This window comes from Oncorhynchus gorbuscha, linkage group LG25 (assembly GCF_021184085.1).
Source record: "Oncorhynchus gorbuscha isolate QuinsamMale2020 ecotype Even-year linkage group LG25, OgorEven_v1.0, whole genome shotgun sequence".
NCBI lineage: Eukaryota > Metazoa > Chordata > Actinopteri > Salmoniformes > Salmonidae > Oncorhynchus > Oncorhynchus gorbuscha.
In genome coordinates, this window is record NC_060197.1 from 7,101,560 (window position 1) to 7,123,643 (window position 22,084).

At 41.9% G+C, this 22,084-nt stretch overlaps 1 protein-coding gene across 2 annotated transcripts; it reads right to left on the minus strand.

Moving 5' to 3' along the window:
• Nucleotides 1–1,142: 1,142 nt before the first annotated feature.
• igf1 (insulin-like growth factor 1) lies at nt 1,143–21,654 on the minus strand. Of its 2 annotated transcripts, XM_046328313.1 has the most exons (5): nt 21,362–21,654; nt 19,690–19,849; nt 9,066–9,328; nt 7,185–7,220; nt 1,143–4,533 (listed from the first exon to the last, which is right to left on the minus strand). In XM_046328313.1, the coding sequence occupies exons 1-5, from the start codon at nt 21,407–21,409 to the stop codon at nt 4,474–4,476; spliced, it is 567 nt and encodes a 188-aa protein (XP_046184269.1). In that variant the 5' UTR covers nt 21,410–21,654; the 3' UTR covers nt 1,143–4,473. The 2 variants fall into 2 exon arrangements, with proteins under 2 accessions (XP_046184269.1, XP_046184270.1); XM_046328314.1 differs by lacking the exon at nt 7,185–7,220 and having other exon boundaries at nt 9,147–9,328; nt 21,362–21,648.
• Nucleotides 21,655–22,084: the final 430 nt, after the last annotated feature.

The window sequence follows — 22,084 nt, forward strand, 5'->3', positions numbered from 1 at the left end:
ATTGAGGAACATTTCATTTAGTAAGGAATCAGTAGTTTACTATGAAGTATAAAAGTGAATTATGATGATAAACTGATTTGTTATGGTGTGGTCATTGTGGTCCAAACCACTCCATGCAGTTACCCCAATACCCAGCCTCTTGTATCCATCAGAGGTTTCTTGGGGATTTATTTAAACTCTAAATCGTGCAAGCTTGCAAACTGCAATGTGTCTATTCGGGCCTAATAATTGATCTTGTATTAGTCATTGAGAGGCTTGGCTGAAATACCATCCAGGATTGCTGGGCCAGACACTTGCCAACTCCCTGCTCCACACTTGAAACTGTTATGTCTGCTGAATGGAAGCCAGAAGGCCAATTTATCTGTGAAAATGACTTAAATGTTTGGTTATATATTCATAAAAAAGTGCTGACAGCGAACGAAAGCTTTGTCCTGTCACTGCAGAGCCGTCCGTCCTCTAAAAAGCAGAAAACACAGGCACAGCTCTCCCCTCAGTGAACCCACACCGACCCTGTTTGCCTTGGCGGAACATGCCATCTTTTAGGAAGTATCACTTTGTCATCCAGTGTGTATTCAGTTTCAGACTGATGGTGAAATGATCTCCAATCTGAATCGTGTGTTGACATACGGCCGACAGACATAGTTGATTTTTTAAATAGTTTTTTGCACATGCTCAGAGAGACAAAAGTGAGCTTTGTTAGAATGCAACACTAATATCTATGTCAGTGACACCCAGGTTTATTTTGCAGGTCTGACCTTGCTGTGGATGGCTTACTGTGCTATAATTACAAAGCAGGGAGAATTGTGTGTTAATAAGATGCATTGCTGTAGAATGTCTCCTGGACCTCTCTGTTTCATTACGTCCGTTGGATATTCATACTTGACGTTGATTGGTTGGTTTTCCCTTCCATCAAGCGAAAGGGACATGGTGATCAATTACACTCCAAATACTGATACAAGAAAGAAAACTGTTCACCTGGCTGTTTGTTTTTCTTCTTATGTTTGCTTGCCAAGTAACAGTGGTACAAACATCTGTGTGTTATTTTATTAATGGAGGGTATTCAAAGGTTTCTCCAACGTGCCTGCAGAACATTCTGACACGAGCATGACAAATGGTATGAAATAAGTGCCCAGACGTTGTCATAATGTTGACAAGTGGTTTATTCAGCAGGAATGGTGAACAATCTGTCAGTATTTCAACATTTTCTACAGAAGGCAATCGAGCACCAGAAATAACAGCGCTGTAATTAAACAGTTTCTTAGATGATGGTGAGCTTTGGAATTCCATGGCAATCAATTCAAATGTTTTCCTATTCCAGAGCGCTTGATAGAGTCAAGTTCCTATATGTAATTCAAAATACAGTTTTCATTCCTGTTTGTGACATTGTATCTGCTAATTGTGAGATAAATGGTGACAAAGAATCAGTCAAAATAGTGTTTTGGGAGTCAGATAACTGGATTAAATATCTAGATTCTATCATGCTCATAGCTTTCCTCTGTTGCTGCCCCTCAAGAGGCCACCATTATTATCCTTTATGCCTGCGTATTGACAGTCCCACAAAGTCCCACATGATAAACTTCCATCTTCAGCTTTGTTTCAGGGAGAACTACACTCTTAGAAAAAAAGGTGCTATCTAGAACCTAAAAGAGTTCTCCGGCTGTCTTCATAGGTTAACCCAATGAAGAACCCTTTTGTTTCCACAAAAAAAAAACTTTTCACAGAGAGTTCTACCTGGAACCAAAAAGGGTTCTCCTGTGGGGACAGCCGAAGCATAAGAGTGTAGAACTGAACTGGGGTCAGTCTGACCAGCGTATGCTTCAGGGGATGAAGGAAACCTACACTTGTATTACTCAAGCAGCATTAGCATAGCTGATCAGATGGATGGAGACATCGATCAAATGTGATAGCTTATGATTGACAGTTGTCAGTTTACCTAAACTGTCTTTCATTAAATACAAAGCTGACAATGCAAGTTAAATTAGATTGTGTCTTAATTTAGCTGAGATCTTTGGTATCAGTCTGGTGATATGGCACTGAAGGACAATCGTGCTGATAATAGATTTTAAAACCACATACATGCATCTCACGGAGGGTCAAATGCGATGCGGCCATAGAGGTCATCCTGGCTTTCAATTCACCTGGCAATATCGTCCGTAGCCATATGTGAATGGATAAGATGGAGGCCTAATCTTAACCACTACACAACAACTACATTGTATTGTATGTGTTGATGATTACAGCTGTGTGTTGCTGATGGATGTAAGGATATAAGTACCACATTAATACTTTAGGTCAGACCGTCATTTTAATACTTTTTTTTGATCATTTCTATCCCATTTCTATTGATGTCCGAATGCATCAACAGCCCAAAATTGTAAAAGGTTGTAATAAATTAAACATGTCTTACTTTGTGGGGAGCTGAGAACCAGATCTGATTCGCTGTGTCACTTAAGCTCTTTAACACATGGGCACATGGTTTTACAAAACAAATCGTTCAACCTCAATCATACATATTCGTAAGCGTCAATGCCTTGGCTTTCTGATCATCAATGTGGTGCGTTTACATACATTTAGTTCAGGACAAACAAAAGTGCACTATGACTTTTAACACCTTAATATTATTGAAGGATCACAGTTCACAGTGCTTTTTGTCAAGTTATTTGGCATAGGGATCTATATTGAGTAACAATAATTTAAAAACAGTAGAAAAAATAGCGTTTTGCCTTCTTGGGACCACAATATGATACTTTTTTTTTCATGCATTCACAGAGTTCACACAAAGACATTTGCTCGCTTATACTACTACCTTATTGAAATCGCATACAAATAAAAACACTATTAATAAAATGGTGGCCACAAGGCTGTGCAAAAGGGACGACCTCCAACGATAAGCTTTGCCATCTCTCTTTCTCTTCCTGTTTTAGCCCACCGTTGCAAGTAACAAACTACAAAATAGCACCATTATACAGTGGATAGGATTTTCTTAATACGGTTTTGCTATATGATACCATCATGTACAATAATAGTAGAAGAATGCGTAGGATAACATAAATGGGAGTATTGGTTGATTATACACACAGAGGAGGAAGAGATGTGTTGGGTTGTCAGGTTGCTGAAATGGTACAGTAAGACTGTCAGGCATCCAGATTGTGCAAACAGCCATTACTCTCTGTAATCCTGACGCAAACACAGGAATTCTCAGAACGTGGTCTGATGGAACCAGTGTGTGAACCTTGCTCACAGTAGCAGAGCTCTGAGTGGCTTAGCCACAAAACGGACTGCGTGTGTGTGTGTGCACAGCATTTTTCAACTGCAGTCCTGTTTGTAGGTGTGTGTTGCTGTGTTTCTAACAGTATTTGAGTTGCATATCATTCACTTGAGTGAACTGTATGTGTTGCAGTTCATTTTATCGCTTTTTTAAATGAAAAATCCATGCAGTCCATGTTCATACAGAAGAAGCAAAGGTCCCTCCCTAAGCTGACAAAATAAAAGAATGCAGTGAAATCAATCATTAATCGTCTTCCTGTAGCTGGCTATTTTTAGCGCCCCTCTGTCCTGTCCTCTGCATTAGAATCCATTTTTAATCAGACCAGATATTAGACCCAGAGAATCTACGGTGAGTCTTTACAAATTAAATATACATTGAATCTCCTCAAAACTTTCTGTTTACAGTACAGAATGTAATATTACTGTCAGTTTCACTAGAATGGCTTAGCAGTACAAGATGATTGTGTCATCAGAATAGGTCTCTGGTCATGTCGTTGCCTCAAAGCCAGGTTCTTATGGTATGGTTGCATGTAATACGCTTACTGTCTGTTGAAGTAGACAATAGTAAATAAATAGCCTTAATGAAACACGTGACAACTGTGAAATCATCTTTTGGCCAGAACTGACTGACGCTGAAATAACATTCTCTTGTGGTTCTAATATATTATCAAAGCAGTGGTTGTTAGATGAGAATGGGGAGATTACTTATCCAATAGCCCGACTACTTTGCATGGCCCAACCTCTCAGTGTAAAGCTTGAACTCTTTCAGAGTTCAGGTAAAGAGGATGGACCATTGGCTCCCATAGACAGACAGATAAAACTGCTGGCTGCCCTCCTATTGGCTGTATGTAGCACAGAGCCTATCAGAGGCCACCAGGGACACTATAGCTCAGCTCACACATGGAGGTAAAAGAAGAAGAAGCTCTTTGATGTGTAAGCAGCTAAACTAGTCTGTTACATTGGTTTGACATGGAATATAATTCCTTCCAATATGAAATGGTGCAGTGTATAAAATAATAAAAATACCTCTCATTTAACCCCAGCACTTCACCTCTCAGCTAGAGACATTACACACAAAGCTTATTACCATTAGCATTGTACCATTATCCACCTTTTGTTGTTTTACAGTGAACCATTCCACAGGGGCACCAGGTATGGGCCCACCCTTCTCTCATCCGTGTCCGCCTGTCCGTTAGATTCTGTCTTCTACATTCGGTAGTTTCTTCCCCCTGTGTTTCCTCGACTTGAGTTCTTCTGATGTACCTCCTGAAAAGGGTGGAGGGGGAACAGATTTTTAGGAGGAGAAACATTAGATAAGTGGATTAGGAGAGTGGGAGAAAAACAGCTTTGGGTCAAAACCCAGTGCCTGTGCCTAGAACAACACAGCTGTACAATTAATGGGTGATGATTTCATAACCTTTTGCTATAGTGAAAGAGCCACAAACAGTACAGTATCGAGTATCCTCCCTACCAGAGCTGATAGGTCATATTCAAACCACAAGCCACCAGAGCGGCACTGACATTCAACACACTGTCCCTCTGCACATGAATAAATCAATGTGATTATATGCATGCCGTTACCCTCTGTAACTAGCATGCCACAAATCTGTTGCAATCTGAGGACCAGGGTTTCAGCACAAAATGTACAGTATGAAAGTAGAATCTGTCTGGGAGAGAGAGTGCCCATGGGTCTACCACAAAAACCACTTAGTCCTCCGCCCCTTCTCTAATGGCTTTCTTTTTTAAGAGAAGAGTTGTAAAATGCACCAAGTCCAAGCTTAAAAGGACGACATGGACACACAGGTGGAATTGGGAAACTAAGGGAGAGGAAAGAAACGTTTCTTCTGGTTGGGTTGACTACTTCGTTTGGACTGGGATTGTTACTAATTAAATACTGTGTTCTTGTATTTCCTTCCCTCTCACCAAAGAAGTCAATATATGCTGACTGTATTCTGTTGTAACCTGGCCAAGGAGTCATTTACTGTGTATCTACTAAACGACGGTATAAACAGCTACTTATAACAAAGACAAGTATGCATCACATATGATGGTAGTCATGGTACCAATCATAGCATGCTATATTCTACACTGAACAAAAATATAAACACAACATGTATGTGTTGGTCATGAGCTGAAATAAAAGATCCCAGACATTTTCCATATGCACAAAAAGCTTATTTCTCTCAAATTTGGCCCACAAATTTGTTTACACCCATGTCAGTGATCATTTCTCCTTTGCCAAGATAATCCATCAACTGACAGGCGTGGCATATCAATAAGCTGATTAAACAGCATGCTCATTACACAGGTACACCTTGTGCTGGGGACAATAAAAGGCAACTCTAAAATGTGCAGTTTTGTCACACAACACAATGCTACAGATGTTGCAAGTTTTGAGGGAGCATGCAATTGGCATGCTGACTGCAGGAATGTTCACCATAGCTGTTGACAGAGAGATGAATGTTCATTTCTCAAATGATTCCTCTTTAGAAAATTTGGCAGTATGTCCAACCGGCCTCACAACCGCAGACCACGTGTAACCATGCAAGCCCAGGACATCCATATCTGGCTCCTTCACCTGCGGCCACCCGGACAGCTGATGAAACTGTGGGTTTGCACAACCAAAGAATTTCTGCACAACTATCAGAAACTGTTTCAGGGAAGCTCATCTGCTTGCTCTTCGTCCTCACCAGGGTCTTGACCTGACTGCAGTTTGGCATCGTAACCGACCTCAGTGGTAAAATTGTCACCAGTGACGGCCATTGGCTGGAAAAGTGTGTTCTTCACGGATGAATCCCGGTTTCAACTGTAACTGGGCAGAAGTGTGGGTGAGCTGTTTGCGCCGATGTCAACGTTGTTATGTGCCATTCATCTACCGCCATGACCTCATGTTTCAGCATGATAATCTATGGCCCCATGATGCAAGGATCTGTACACAATTCCTGGAAGCTGGAATGTCCCAGTTTTTCCATGGCCTGCATACTCATAAGACATGTCACCCATTGAGCAGTTTGGGATGCTCTGGATTGACGTGTACCACAGCATGTTCCAGTTCCCGACAATATCCAGCAACTTCGCACAGCCATTGAAGAGGAGTGGGACAACATTCCACAGGCCACAATCACAAGCATCAAATCAAATCAAATCAAATTTTATTTGTCACATACACATGGTTAGCAGATGTTAATGCGAGTGTAGCGAAATGCTTGTGCTTCTAGTTCCGACAATGCAGTGATAACCAACAAGTAATCTAACTAACAATTCCAAAACTACTGTCTTATACACAGTGTAAGGGGATAAGGAATATATATGTACATAAGGATATATGAATGAGTGATGGTACAGAGCAGCATACAGTAGATGGTATCGAGTACAGTATATACATATGAGATGAGTGTGTAGACAAAGTAAACAAAGTGGCATAGTTAAAGTGGCTAGTAATACATGTATTACATAAGGATGCAGTCGATGATGTAGAGTACAGTATATACATATGCATATGAGATGAATAATGTAGGGTAAGTAACATTATATAAGGTAGCATTGTTTAAAGTGGCTAGTGATATATTTACATAATTTCCCATCAATTCCCATTATTAAAGTGGCTGGAGTTGGGTCATGAACAACTCTATGCGAAGGAGATGTGTTGCGCTGCATGAGGCAAATCTCGGTCACACCAGATACTGACTGGTTTTCTGATCCACACCCCTATCTTTTCTTTAGGATATCTGTATTCCCAGTCATATGATATCCATAGATTAGGGCCTAATTTATTTATTTCAATTGACTTATTTTCTTATATGAATTGTAACTCTTGAGTTTAGTCTTAGAAATTGTTGCATGTTGCATTTATATTTTTGTTCTGTGTAGTTAAAGTAGGAAAGTACCACTGCAGTAGTGAAGGACAAACAGCCTACCTTGCAAGATGTGTGACTATGCCCAGATAAAGGTTTCTGTCAGGAAAAATAATAAAACCGTTGAGATATGAGACATGTGCTTTCCACTGTGGTAATTTATTGTCCACAATGGAATAGTTAGCCACTCTCTAGGGGGTAAAAGTCAGTTACTGGTGTTTTCTGTCCTCATCAGCAAGCCATAGCCTTAACATCTTAACTTGGAGTGCATGCTCTGGAAAAAGCCTGACACATAGTGTCTTCGAAAAGCATTCAAACACCTTGACTTTTTCCACATTTTGTTACGTTACAATCTTATTCTAAAATGGATTAAATAAATAAAATATCTCCACAATCTACACACAATACCCCATAATGCCAAAGCAAAAACATGCTTTTAGAAATGTTTGCAAATGTATCCAAAATTAAAAACAGAAGTACGTTATTTACATAAATATTCAGACCCTTTGCTATGAGACTCAAAATTGAGCTCAGGTGCAGCCTGTTTCCATTGATCATCCTTGAGATGTTTGTATAACTAGATTGGAGTCCACCTGTGGTAAATTCAATTGATTGGACATGATTTGGAAAGGCACACATCTGTTTATATAAGGTCACACAGTTGACAATGCATTTCAGAACAAAAACCAAGCCATGAGGTCAAAGGAATTGTCCGTAGAGCTCCGAGACAGGGTTGTGTTGAGGCACAGATCTGGGGAAGGGTACCAAAAAATGTCTGTAGCATTGAAGGTCCCCAAGAACCTTCAATACTCCCGAGTGGCATAGCGGTCTAAGGCACTGCATCTCAGTGCTAGAGGCGTCACTACATACCCTGGTTTGGTCCCGGGCTGTATCACAACCGACCGTGATCAAGAGTCCCATGGCCCAGCATCGTCCGCACAATTGGCCCAGCATCGTCCGGGTTAGGGGAGGGTTTGGCTAGGGTAGGCCATCATTGTAAAATAAGTATTTGTTTTTAACTGACTTGCCTAGTAAAACAAAGGTTAAATAAGACCATTTAAAAATAACACAGTGGCCTCCATCATTCTTAAATGGAAGAAATTTGAAACCAGGAAGACTCTTATTAGAGCTGGTTGCCCGGCCAAATAGTAATAGGGGAGAAGGGCCGTACGCTGAAGTATCATACTTCATACGGTGAAGTATGGTGATGGCAGCATCATGCTGTGGGGATGTTTTTCAGCGACATGGACTGGGAGACTAGTCAGGATCGAGGCAAAGATGAACGGAACAAAGTACAGAGAGATCCTTGATGAAAACCTGCTCCAGAGAGCTCAGGACTTCAGACTGGGGCGAAGGTTCATCTTCCAACAGGACAACGACCCTAAGCACACAGCCAACACAAAGCAGGAGTGGCTTTGGGACAAGTCTCTGAATGTCTTTGAGTGGCACAGCCAGAGCCCAGACTTGAACCCGATCAAACATCTCTGAAGAGACCTGAAAATAACTGTGCAGCAATGCTCCCCATCCAACCAGAGTTTGAGAGGACCTGCTGAGAGGAATGGGAGAAACTCCCCAAATACAGGTGTGCCAAGCTTGTAGCATCATACCCAAGAAGACACGAGGCTGTAATTGCTGCCAAATGTGCTTCAACAAAGTACTGAGTAAAGGGTCTGAATACTTATGTAAATGGGATATTTTAGTTTTATATTTCATTATGGGGTATTGTGTGTAGATTAATGAGAGAAAACAATCAAATTAATTTTATAATAAGTCTGTAACAAAACAAAATGTAGAAGAAGTCAAGTGGTCTGAATGCACTGTATGATCTAAAAATCAAATATACTGGAAGACCCACTACAATGTTCTATATCTATGTCCATTCTGTTTCGATGATGTCAACTGTGCATCCTCTTACAATGTATATCTGTTTGGTGCTGTGCTCACCTTCTTGGTTTTTGTCTTGTCTGGGTGCTGTGCTGTCCTACGCTCTGTGCCTCTGTCCACGTTTTGCACTGCAGTACTAACCTTAGGTGTTCTTGGCATGTCTGTGTGGCGCTGTGCGCGCACAGAGCGAGCTGCCTTGCCAGACTTGACAGGGGCACAGTACATTTCGAGCCGCCTCAGCTCGCAACTCTGGAAGCAGCACTCGTCCACAATACCACGGTTATGTGACCGCCGTGAACTGGGGCCATAGCCCGTTGGTTTACCTGAGGGACGGAAAGGAAGAATATTTTGTGTTACTACATGTGAAGACGTAAATAGCATGTAGAGAGCATGCAGAGAGCATGTAAAGAGCATGTAGAGAGCATGCAGAGAGCATGTAAAGAGCAAGGATAGCTGTCGTTCCAGTTTGTTCTGTAAGTAAATAAAAAAGAGAACTGAAGACAGCTTGTTGCTTAGGATTATAATTTTTGGACCTCCGTGTATGTTTGTCTTCATGTTATAGGTCGAAGTTAAACGTTGAGGTAAAAGTAGAGGTCATAGGCATGTTAAGTGTTGTGTCACGGGTATGTTAAGTCAACCACAGGTGCTTTAAAAGAGCCAATGGAATCATATACAACATAACCCATTACAGTCTTGGATATGGACCAACTTCTTTAGTGCAGATGTCCTGGAAGGTTTTATATCTGTGAGCTGAATGACTCCAAAAAGCTGTAATCATTTGTGGCTGTGCGCCAGGACCTGGGCCCTGCAATAGCTGAGTGCTAACGGCCAGGTTGTGGACTTGATTATTCTGATATATGGACAGTGTTAATGACATTGATTTCTTCACTGCAAAATTTACAGGGTATCCCATTGCACTGTGCGGACCCTTTTTGGCAGCCGTGAGGCAGTTTAAAAAAAAGGTCACGGTCACCGTAACATTGAGAATATCCCGTTCGGACATTTTAGACCCATTAGGCCAAACCTCAACCCCTCGGGCCCAATCAGCCTGTAGAGAATGTAGGCCCAGGCCTAAGTCACACCCTCTGGCGTACGGGTTGGTCGTTTCATTCACATTTTCACCTGGCAACCCAGCAGCCCTTTATTGCTGACAATCTCAGAGCCAGTTGGACTCTGGATACTGCGGATGCTGTTACAATGCAGCCATGCTGTTGTTTACTAACAATATACATGGCTTTCCTAAACCATAACTAGACCCATAGTTTCCATACATGCAAAAGACAGACAGTTGTTGACACAATTGTGTGGGGGGGTCATAGTAATGGCAGGAAGAGCATAAAGGAAATGGTATCAAACACATCACACACATGGTTTCCATGTGTTCGATATCAGTCCATTCACTGCATTCTAGCCATTATTATGAGACGTGCTCCCCTCGGAATCTGAGCACTTCTCTGAGAACCCAATTCACCTTGTACAGTGATGTGAGTGGAAGGGAGGAGGAAGCTAGGAGTTGCTTTGACACCTGAATTCCAACATCTTTCGACTCCCTCTCTCCAAACCCACTTTCTTTCAGTGGCCGTTAAAAAAATATCCCACTCTCCATTTACAATTCCCTGCTCACCTCGGGCAATATAGCCTTGATAGGCTTTTCCCTGTTACCAAATGAAATAATAATAATGTAATATGGCATTTACAAGGAGGAAATGCCTTTCCCTTTCAGAGTTAATAGCTCTTGGCCTGGGAGCCTGCCAGTGCTGACAAAGTGCATTAACTTCTGCTCTATGCCTTCCTTATCTTGACAATGTTGTTTTGGACAGAGAGGAGCTCCAATTCAGAAACAGATGCATCTCTCCACAGTTCTCAGTCAGGACCCTGGGTACAGTGTGAAGAAAGATTATGGAGGGAGTTGTACTGTGTGAGAGAAAACACTGATCTCAAGTCAGATGATGAGATACAGTGTGTGTTCGTGGATAGTTGAAAACGTGAGGGTTCTATACTGGCTTAAAGGTTGAAGGTGTGAGGGTTCTATACTGACTAAAATGTTGAAAATGAGAGGGTTCTATACTGGCTAAAATGTTGAAGGTGAGAGGGTTTTATACGGGCTAAAATGTTGAATGTGAGATGGTTCTATACTGGCTAAAAGGTTGAAGGTGTGAGGGTTCTATACTGGCTAAAAGGTTGATGGGAGGGTTCTATACTAGCTAAAAGGTTGAAGGTGAGGTGGTTCTATACTGGCTAAAAGGTTGAAGTTAGGGGGGTTCTATACTTGCTAAAAGGTTGAAGGTGAGATGGTTGTATACTGGCTAAAAGGTTGAAGTTGCTGCACTGGACAGCAAGAACAGTTGATTCAGCAGGCAAGGTGCTCTAAGTCTTAGAGTACAAAGAGCTAGTTCTCACCCAAGGTCTATAGTTATAGACCACAGACATCCCCTGTATGATGAGCTTGAAATATGTCCAGGTCAACAAGGTCAATCATTGTTTTGAGGATTTGACCACCAAAATGTAGGCTATAAGTAATCAGGCCATATTATAGCCTCTTCACAATGAGAACTGCATGTGGAATACAGCAGTTTTCACCTTGAGAATGAAAGGTAGCAGGTCTCATTGTTTGAAGACTATTTTATGACTTTCATAACTTCATCTTTCTTTGTGTCCTCAGCTGGGCCCAGTTCAAGATGTACTCTCGAACTTTCGTATAATTTCAGCCAGTAGTTTTGATAGGGGCGCTCACGAGCCAAAACGGGTCCCTGTTTTTTGTGCACTACGTCATTCCATTGTGTAGGGCGGCAGGTAGCCTAGCGGTTAGAGTATTTTTATCAGTAACCGAAAGGTCGCTGTTTTGAATACCTGAGCCGACAATGTAAAAAATCTGTCGATGTGCCCTTGAGCAGGGCACTTAACCCTAATTTGCTTCAGGGGCGCCATGCTACTATGGCCGACCCTCTAAAACAACACATTTCACTGAACCTATCCAGTGTATGTGACAATTTGTTTTGGTCTCCATTTTGTTTGATATGTTACAAATCCAATTCATGCAATCTTTTGTGCTTAAGATCGCGGAGTGCATCTTTAACCCCCGTTTACTGAATGGCATGTTGTAATTAAGCCAAAATAAACCATGATAAATTGTCACTTAACCATTGTTGCTGACGTATAACAAGGAATTTTCATGATGAGGGAAACCATCTTGCGAGGCCAAGCTTCTGATTATTCAATCAGACAGGTTGTATTGTGAGCCAGGAGTCGACTGTGCTGGCCCTGTTTTCCAATCCCTCCCAATAAGGCCCTCCAAATGAACATCCGCTCTTATTCTCAATATAACCTGTAACCTTCTGAACAAACAGCTGGAGAGGAGAGAAAAATCATCTGGATGCAGATTTTAACACGTAGAAGAATCAGCTGTAGCTGGTTTGTAAAAAGCAGAAAGCATCAGTAATCAGGTGGAATAGGTTTTGGAAGGTTTTAAGTGCCACGTTTCAAGGGATCACTGACTGTAATCCCCCATGAACAAAGAGTTGGCGTCCTGTGTGCTGTTGTTGTAAACAAACTCAGACAAACCACCTTCTCCTGCCTGCCCTATGGTGTGGACATCCAGCCCGGTCGGTGGTGTGAGAAACAGGCTGTTTGAGAAGGGGGATCCGTGGTGATTGGTAAAGGCTATTGTTTTGGAGTTTGGTCACAGACATTCAGGGCACGGCAGATTAGCGGTAGGCTACACGTCTTTTGTTTGTGTCACTGTGTCGCAGACAGACACCCACTACTACAGATTAGGGTGCAGTTTTGTTTTGGTGTTGCGTGTTGTTGCATGCATCTATTGGATGGAAGGGGGCCATGTGTCCCCTTTTGGTAGGGTGAATGAGTTTGAATAGATTAGATTGAGACTAAGTGCTGCATAACAACTGTTTGGCCGCGTAGAGAGAGGCTCCATCATGACTTGAAAGAAGGAATGTCTGCAACTCTGTAATGCTCCCCAGTGGTTTATTAAGATGCACACAAGGCAAGGTTTTGATCCCACTGGGATCTTTGTCAGGTCAGTCAACAATGTCTTAGCTGAAGAGCAAGGCAGCCTGTTAAGATAAACCTGTCTGAGATGCACACAAGCAAGAGGGATCTTTTCATCAAGCAGCATTGACCTTTTGGCAGTCTATTTTTTTAAACCTTTATTTAACTAGGCAAGTCAGTTAAGAACACATTTTCACTTACAATGACGGCCTAGGAACAGTGGGTTAACTGCCTTGTTCAGGGGCAGAACGACAGATTCTTGTCAGCTTGGGGATTCGAACTAGCGACCTTTCGGTTACTGGCCCAACGCCCTAACCACTAGGCTACCAGCCGCCCACAGCATGATGGTAGTGCCACAACAGCAGAGAGGCATGTGTTGGAATATAAGCCGTACCTTTAACTACCATTATTGTGCTCATGATCATGCTGAAGTTGCTATGAGATTTTATTTGTTATGTTCACTGCATTCGTGAAGTATTCAGACCCCTTACCTTTTTCCACATTTTGTTAGTTACAGCCTTATTCTAAAATGGATTGAATTAATACAAATCCTCATCAATTTACACACAATACCCCATAATGACAAAGCGAAAATCATTTTTTAGAACATTTTGCAAATGTACAATTAAAAAAAAACATAAATACCTTATTTACATAAGTAATCAGACCCTTTGCTATGAGACTCAAAATGAAGCTCAGGTACATCCTGTTCCCATTGATCATCCTTGAGATGTTTCTACAGCTTGATTGGAGTCCACCTGTGGTAATTTCAATTGATTGGACATGATTTGGAAAGGCACACACTTGTCTATATAAGGTCTCACAGTTGACAGTGCATGTCAGAGCAAAAACCAAGCCATGAGGTCGAAGGTATTGTTCGTAGAGTACTGAGACTGGATTGTGTCAAGGCACAGCTCTGGGGAAGGGCACCAAAACATTTCTGCAGCATTGAAGGTCCCTAAGAACACAGTGGCCACCATCATTCTTAAATGGAAGAAGTTTGTAGCCACCTCAAGAGTTCCGCTGTGGAGATGGGAGAACCTTCCAGAAGGTCAACCATCTCTGCAGCACTCCACCAATCAGGCCTTTATGGTAGAGTGGCCAGACACAAGCCACTCCTCAGTAAAAGGCACATAACAGCCCACTTGGAGTTGGAGGCACCTAAAGGACTCTCAGACGATAAAAAATAAGATTCTCTGGTCTGATGAAACCAATATTTAACTCTTTGTCCTGAATACCAAGCGTCACATCTGGAAGAAACCTGGCACCATGGCTACTGTGAAGCATGGTGGTGGCAGCATCATGACGTGGGGATGTTTTTCAGCAGCAGGGACTGGGAGACTAGTCAGGATTGAGGCAAATATAAACAGTGCAAAGTACATAGAGTTCCTTAATGAAAACCTGCTCCAGAGCACTCAGAACCTCAGACTGGGGCGAAGGTTCACCTTCCAACAGGACAACGACCCTAAGCACACAGCCAAGACAACGTAGAAATGGCTTCTGAACAAGTCTCTGAAGTCCTTGAGTGGCCCAGCCAGAGCCCGGACTTGAACCCAATCTGACATCTCTGGAGACCTGAAAATAGCTGTGCAGCAACGCTCCCCATTCAAACTGACAGAGCTTGAGAGGATCTGCAGAGAGGAATGGGAGAAACTCCCCAAATACAGGTGTGTCAAGCTTGTGGCGTCATACCCAAGAAGACTCAAGACTGTAATCGCTGCCAAAGGTGCTTCACCAAAGCACTAACTAAAGGGTCTGAATACTTATGTAAATGGCATATTTCAGTTTTTAAATTTATAATAAATTTGCAAACATTTCAACAAAAAAAAAGATTTTTTGCTTTGTCATTATGGGGTATTGTGTGTAGATTGATGAGGGAAAAAAACAATTTAATCAATTTAATAAGGCTGTAATGTAACAAAATGTAGAAAAAGTCAAGGGGTCTGAATACATTCCAAAGTAAAGAATATAAACGCAACATGCAACAATTTCAATGATTTTACTGAATTACAGTTCATATAAGGAAATCAGTCAATTGAAGTAAATCCATTAGGATCTAATCTATGGATTTCATGACTGGGCAGGTGGCGCAGTCATGGGTGGGCCTGGAAGGGGATAAGCCGGCCAATAAGAATACGTTTTCCCCCCCAAAATTTCTATATTACAGACATAAATACTCCTCAGTTTCATCAGCTGTCTGGGTGGCTGGTATCAGACGATCCCGCAGGTGAAGAAGGTCCTGGGCTGGCGTTGTCAGGCGGCTTATGGTAGAGAAATTAACATTAAATGATCTGGCAACAGCTCTGATGGACATTCCTACAGTCAGCATGCCAATTGCACGCTCCCTCAAAACTGAGGGACAACAAATCTCTGGCATTGTCTTGTGTGTCAAAACTGCACATTTCAGTGTGGCCTTTTATTGTCCCCAGCACAAGGTGCACCTTTGTAATGAACATGTTGTTTAATCAGCTTCTTGATATGCCACACCTGTCAGGTGGATGGATTATCTTGGCAAAGAGTGATGCTCTCTAACAGGGATGTTAACAAATGTGTGCACAAAATTGGAGAGAAATAAGGTTTTTGTGCTTATGGAAAATGTCTGTGATCTTTTATTACAGTTCATGAAACATGGGACCAAAACTTTACATGTTGCATTTATATTTTTGTTCAGTATATTTGAATGACCTCTGAGACAAAAGTCAAAGAGGCAGGCCACTCACTGCTCCATCCTGCTACTTGGATAAAGATATGCTGGAGACACTGCAGCACATAGCTCACATTCCTCAAACGAGTAAGGCTGAAAAGACAAGGCTCTCCTCCAGAGTGGGCACAGAAAGGATCCGAGTTTTACAGCCTCGCTGTGGATAGTAAGAAACAGTGAATTATTGGAACCGGTGCAGCGCACTGCTTGTGGAGTGTCAGGGAGTTTATGGATTGTCGGGGTCTACGAAAGCTGCTATAGACCTGGAAACTACCCCTTTATCACTGGTACCACAAAGAGTTTATAGCCTAGCTAAATTTCCCCCACATTTTCAACTGAGGTTTTGTCTGCTTTTGTTAGGCAATTAAAAGCCAGTATGTAAGAGCATTTAGGATCCTAACTCAGTGAGTTAGGGTCTCATGGGATGGGATAAACTGGATGGGCCAGGCAGTTCAAAATGATGTGACATAGCAAGCTTGGCTAGCTCTGGCTAGTTACAGTCTAGGAACCATTTACCAGGGTTTAAGTTTCGGTTTTAGACCTAAGTAGAGGCCTCAGATGAAACTGTAGACTATAATAATGTGGGCACAATATCTGTACAAGTTCTTTATGGTCAAGCCTGGCCAACATCTCCAATAGAACAGGTTTATTTCAACTCAAACCTTTGTGTCTTGACTCCAAACTGACAGAACTCAAATCTAACATCCCCATTCTGTCCTTTTCCTGAGATGTCTATTTGTTCTGCAGAGTAGTTCTTTAGTGAGGAGGGTCAACATTCTCATTTCAGCACTCCATGGAAAAACAACACCTTTTCACAGTGACAAAGTGCACACAAAGTGCAAGCAGGAGGCCTTTCTTTCTTTAGTGCTGAGTGCCTTCTGCTGAGTGTGTGTGTGTTCAGGTCCAGTGTGTAAAACTAGAGAGGTGGGGAGGTGGAGGGGAGGGGGGCATCCTGATCATCCTGTAATCCCCCATAATCCCCTGCTGCTCCGGGACAAGGCCTAGCTGTGTGGGTAGTGAGGCTGATGTGCTGTTTACACGTTCTCCACTCTCCTACTCCAGCTGCTTCAAATAGAATAGACACAGAGAGACAAACAAGGCTGAGAAAGGATAGGATGGCTCATCAATGGCTGCTTAAAAGCAATTTACTCCCCTCTGTTGCTCATTCTGTTTAAACTACATGCTGTTGGGAGGGCGATGGCACAGTGCCAATCTGAATTCGTTTTCGTCTCAACTATAAATGTATCTCATGTACAACTCTCTGAGCTAGTGGCTTACGACATGGCATTATGAGACAAAAAAGGACAAGACTTGTTTGTCTATTGCCCTGTGTCGCTGAATCTCTGTGCCTTTTTCTGAATAGGTTTATCTCTGACCCTGACATGGTTCCTTCTGATTCAAATGTATATCACTAATACATTTACGAATACTCCCAGCATCATCCACATTAGAGACTTGGTATATGCCATGACATTGTATTTATGGAGTTACTAAGAGAAAGGTGGTGTGTCATTTTAGTCCGTTGTAATTTTCCACATCCTAGTGCTCTGGAGTGTAGGTGCTTCATAGGGGTTCACTTTAAGACGGTGAGAGGAAATTCTTCAGAATAGAATAACCAGCTTCATCCAGAGTACATTACAGGAAGTGGGTGTGATCTAGAATAAAAGCCCAGGAAGAGTTGATTTATGTCTTCCAGAGAATCTACAGTACCCCACTGATCAGAGATTGTTCCTACCGATATTCCTCCCAATTTCCCTGTCGTCCAGTGTTCCTATTTGCAAGCTGGGGTTACCCAGATTCTGTCCAAAAGACCCCCACGAAGACCAGATTCACGGTATGTCTGTATATCCACTCTACTCCACTCAACCCGGGAGGAGTTTGCCTGCTAAAGCATTACTAAGACAACTGAGGATTTCTAGGTCAGGCTAATAATTGGAAAAACTGACTACGGTTGTGGATTTAGTTTTCCTTCTTTAGACCACATTTTGTTTCAATAAAATATTTTTCCACCGAGTAGTATTTCACATTTCTGTCAAGGTAATGAAATATGAAGTCTTGCAATGCAAGTGCGGCTACTTTAGCAGTGACATGGTGGGTAAGGTGGATTGGCCCTGCGTCTCAGCCCGCAGAAAGCCCAGTGTCGCTGCAACACTCTGGGGACACATCATCACTACGGTGGCTACCAAGTTCAACATGGTGCAGCAGACTGGAGGAGAAGAGTTCAGGTTGGGAGCAGACCAGACACGACGACCGCACAGAGTTGTCACACTTCCCAGTGCAAGAGACGACAGAGACGAAAATGGATAACCCAGATATCTCACTTAAAGACTCATTGTTATACATGTGGTTCCATCTGACAGCAGGAGAGAGAGACATACTGTCCACACAGCGAGCCACCTGCTGTACATACCTCACTGTTCCTTTCCAGAAAGGATGGAGTGTGCCTGAAATGTCCTCGACTCAATGTACCTTTTTTAACACGAGAACAAGGCATTGATGGATGGGCACTTTGCAGCTTAATGATCGCACAGTACAGTATATAGTCACATGGAGGTATGCAGTCTAGTTCCAAACCTTGACAGATTGAATTCCCAGAGCCAGATAAGGTCTATCTGAGGTCTGTGAGTTCATGATAGGAATGATTTTCTATTATGTCCATTGTTCAGTTCATCAATTAATCATCATAGAATAATCTTGTTGAAGATACAGTTCTATTCCAAATACAAGGCAATGCAGCAAGTTCTGGCAATTCAAGATTATATTCCATAGGCCATGTGAAGTAGCCTGATTGATCAAATGGTTCAGAAATCCCTTAAACACTCAGAGAACACATACACCCCTTTCAGTCTCACATCATCAAATCTCCCAGATTGTCTCCCACCTCATCAAACGTATTTACACATATTAAATATTTCATCAAGTTCCCAGAAGAATTGTTATCACTCAAATATTCTCAACTCTGTCACAACTAGTCAAAAAAAAAAACACCCCTCGGGAGAACTTTCAATTAAGTCTGATTAAGTTGGAGCATAGAGCCTCTTTCAAGATGATTGACATCTCTGAGCTGTATTGATATGTCAGTGTCAGAGATGCAAAAAGATGGTGCACAATAATAGTTTAGCCTTGGAGAGGTGGTAAAGAGAGACTTGACACTTGAATGTGCAGTGATTTCATTCAATGCCAGCTAGGGAGCCTCAAGGCACCACATTCAGTATATGGCACTAATGAGCCAAACCACAACCTTTCTGAGAACCTTTCCATGGTTCTAATGGGAAGAAGTAGTCCCCTGAGGGAAGGATCAGGGTCCATGTCATAGGAACACTGGCTACTGATGAGAGGGAGAACGCAACACCTTGACACAGCTCAGCACTGCCATATATTGCATGTTGTTCTGGCCTTTGTGCCTCCAATGGAAAATAGGAGATTTAAGTCCTGGATTCTTAGCGGATGGTTTTCTTTGGGTAGCTTTCCCCATTTCTGGTGGAAAAAAAGTTCACTGCAACATTTATGTCTTTCCCTCCTCCTTCTTACAGATAGTCAGCCTCAATTCCACTTATAACCCCATCCCCATAGACCCAGCAGCCGTTTCAATGAGCATAATATACATATAGCTGTTTAACATCATTCTATACTTCATTTACCTCTCAGCAACCCCCAGAACCTCACTCCTGCTTCAAGGGCATTGCATCACGTGATTCTATATATTCCATTCCTCTAAGTGAGTAAGTAGTCCATCACAATCAAGGATAGAGACTAAATATACATAGGCTTCTATACTCATCAACTTTTTCAAATCTGATAAGTCTACAGCTGAAATGTTTCATAGGAGTGAGGAAAAAGACAGAGGGAATGGTTATTAGAAAGGGAAGGCCAGATGAGAGAGATCTGATACTGTTTCATTTATGAGGTTGCGGCATTAGCGCTTTGGGAGAATGGAGCAGCAGCAATACTTTATGAATAAATAAAAGGTGCACTTACTGAAATAAAATCCTCTCTCTCCACATACAAACTGCAGCGTGTCCACCAGCTCCGCCCCACACAGGGTCTCGGGCCCCGCCCCTGTTGCCGCCGAAGTCAGGGTTAGGACGCACAGCAGCAGTGAGAGGGTGTGGGTACAGGAGACACAGCACATCGCACTCTGCGTTCAACGGGGAGAAAGGCACAGTTAGTAGGGCATGGCAGGCAGAGAATGTCGTGAGTCTCACCTTCCATATCCTATTTCACCAGTGTCAGTATAACTTGACGGCAGTGATTTCATATGCCTTCACCAGCCTATTTCAACATCCTCGTCATTTTGATTACTATACATTTGCGAAATATATAGCTAGGTTTTCTAATAGGTTCACAATAGGTGAAGGAACAGGTGTCTATGGAACCGTGACGTCCAAACCAATCACACAATCATAATACAAAGAGCCTACAATAATACCAGTCTATGAGTTTTGGTCACGATTTACGCACGAATTACGTACGTATGGCCCTTGAAGTGCATTAACCCTTACAAGCATATTAGAATGTGTGGAGCGGTGATTGCACGAGCCGCTTCCCGAGGAGAGAGTGCTTTCCCGGTTCGAAGCACATACACATTATTATCTTGTCTGTAGTCTATTTCACTGATCATATTCCCGCAGCCATCAGACAGTTATGTGTCACAACCCGATAGTTAAACTTTTGGGGTGTCATAATAAAGAACAATTGCATAGGAGTTAGTCACAGAGAGAGAAAGGTATGCATAAAACTAATGCAGAAATCAATCAATGCGATAAGATATCTTTAAAATCGTTTGTTCACAAACAGTGGTTTATCTTCTTAAGTAGGCATGGTTTTAAGATAATGTAATGATGCCCTTGGTTTCTCTCATTCTCAGCTCCAAAAACGATCGTTCAGGACAGGAGCCACAGAGCCAAGGATCTTGCCTATCCAAACATGAGATGGAAAACGGTTCACGCGCCAAACCCAGCAGATGAAGCATAACGGGACAAATTTACATAATAAAGATAATTTACACAGGATTCATATACATCACAACCGCTACCACATAGTCATCCTGCCCAAAGTGTGCCTTCTTAGACGACTTAAACCCTTCCTTATTGTTTGTTTTCCTACAATCCAATGTGGTATCCAAATGCGGAGTCAGCAGAAATTACTTTGAAAGTTCAGTAACGTATGCAGCAACATTAGTGGTTTATATTCATGGAAACGGCACCGGTCAGCGCGCACTGCGCAAACGTGTCGAAACTCATGCTGGAAACGCATTGAAACATCCACACGAGTGTGTTAACTCATGCACGCAGACAGGCCAACATAGCCTTATTTTCGTAAAGTCAATTAAAGTAAATGTTATAGCTAGGCTACAAAGAATGTCTATGTGAAAACAGTCAAACGTGCACTCACAGAAAATGTATGCACATCTACCTGCTGACATGTTCTCATAGTCATTTTGAAATAGTCTATAATAAAACCGATTTGTACCTTAATTAATTAATTAAATCCCTGAACTAAAATCATATGCTATAATCAAACATGGGTCTTTATTCATTTGTGTTTTGATACTGCAAATAAATCAGTTTGGTTCTTGCAACAAAAAACAAAAAAAAAAAAGAGTAAGTAAGGTGACAATCTGGTGTCAAATGAAATGATTTAAAGTTACCTTGAAGACATCACATAAATGCCACTGGAAGAAATGACCGCTAGACATCCCCACGGGTCTCCGCACGACAAAGCCCAGCAAAAATGAACTTGTTTGAAGTCATTAAAAACAGTGAGAAAGTGGATAAGATGCAGGCAATGTCACATCTCAATATTCCGACTTTGTTCCATTGCGCAGGCTCGTTTTGGAGAAGTGAGATTTAGCGAACAGGAGACGGATTTAGAGAGAAAATCCCTCACATGTATCTACATTACACAGACATTTTCAACAGGAAACAGCTGGGGCAGCATTTGCCTTCTCCTCATCCTAAGTTATTCATTAAGGATTTTGGGCACATATTCAAATAACGTCATCGTTTATACTTTTCTTAGAATGGGATTGAATTTTGATCTCTTTAAGGCTTGGTTAGTAGTTCAAGATAGAACAAGACTCATACCACCCGCTCTTCTCAAAGCTTGTTATGTGTAGAAATCTCATGGATGAGTTGTTATAGGCGTTGGAAAATAGAATTATTGTCCACGAAGCGCTCGTGCATAATTTATGTGGCACATGTAGGCTATGTGTCTTCATATTCATCATCTATTACATACATATCTATCTCCAACTTTTGATTTAGTGGGCTGATTCATCATCATGATTTAAAGATTTTCATAAACTAGAATATTTGAGTGTTTATGTACAGTGCACACACAGTCAACAGTTTTAATGGATAGCTTGCACATT

Coding starts and splice junctions, on each gene's coding strand:
- igf1 (XM_046328313.1), bottom strand. CDS start 21,409: ATGTCTAGCGGTCATTTCTTCCAGTGGCATTTATGTGATGTCTTCAAG. Junction 9,329..19,689: donor AGAGAGAGGATTTTATTTCA/GTAAGTGCACCT, acceptor TCCGTCCCTCAG/GTAAACCAACGGGCTATGGC. Junction 4,534..7,184: donor ATAGTCACACATCTTGCAAG/GTAGGCTGTTTG, acceptor CACCCTTTTCAG/GAGGTACATCAGAAGAACTC.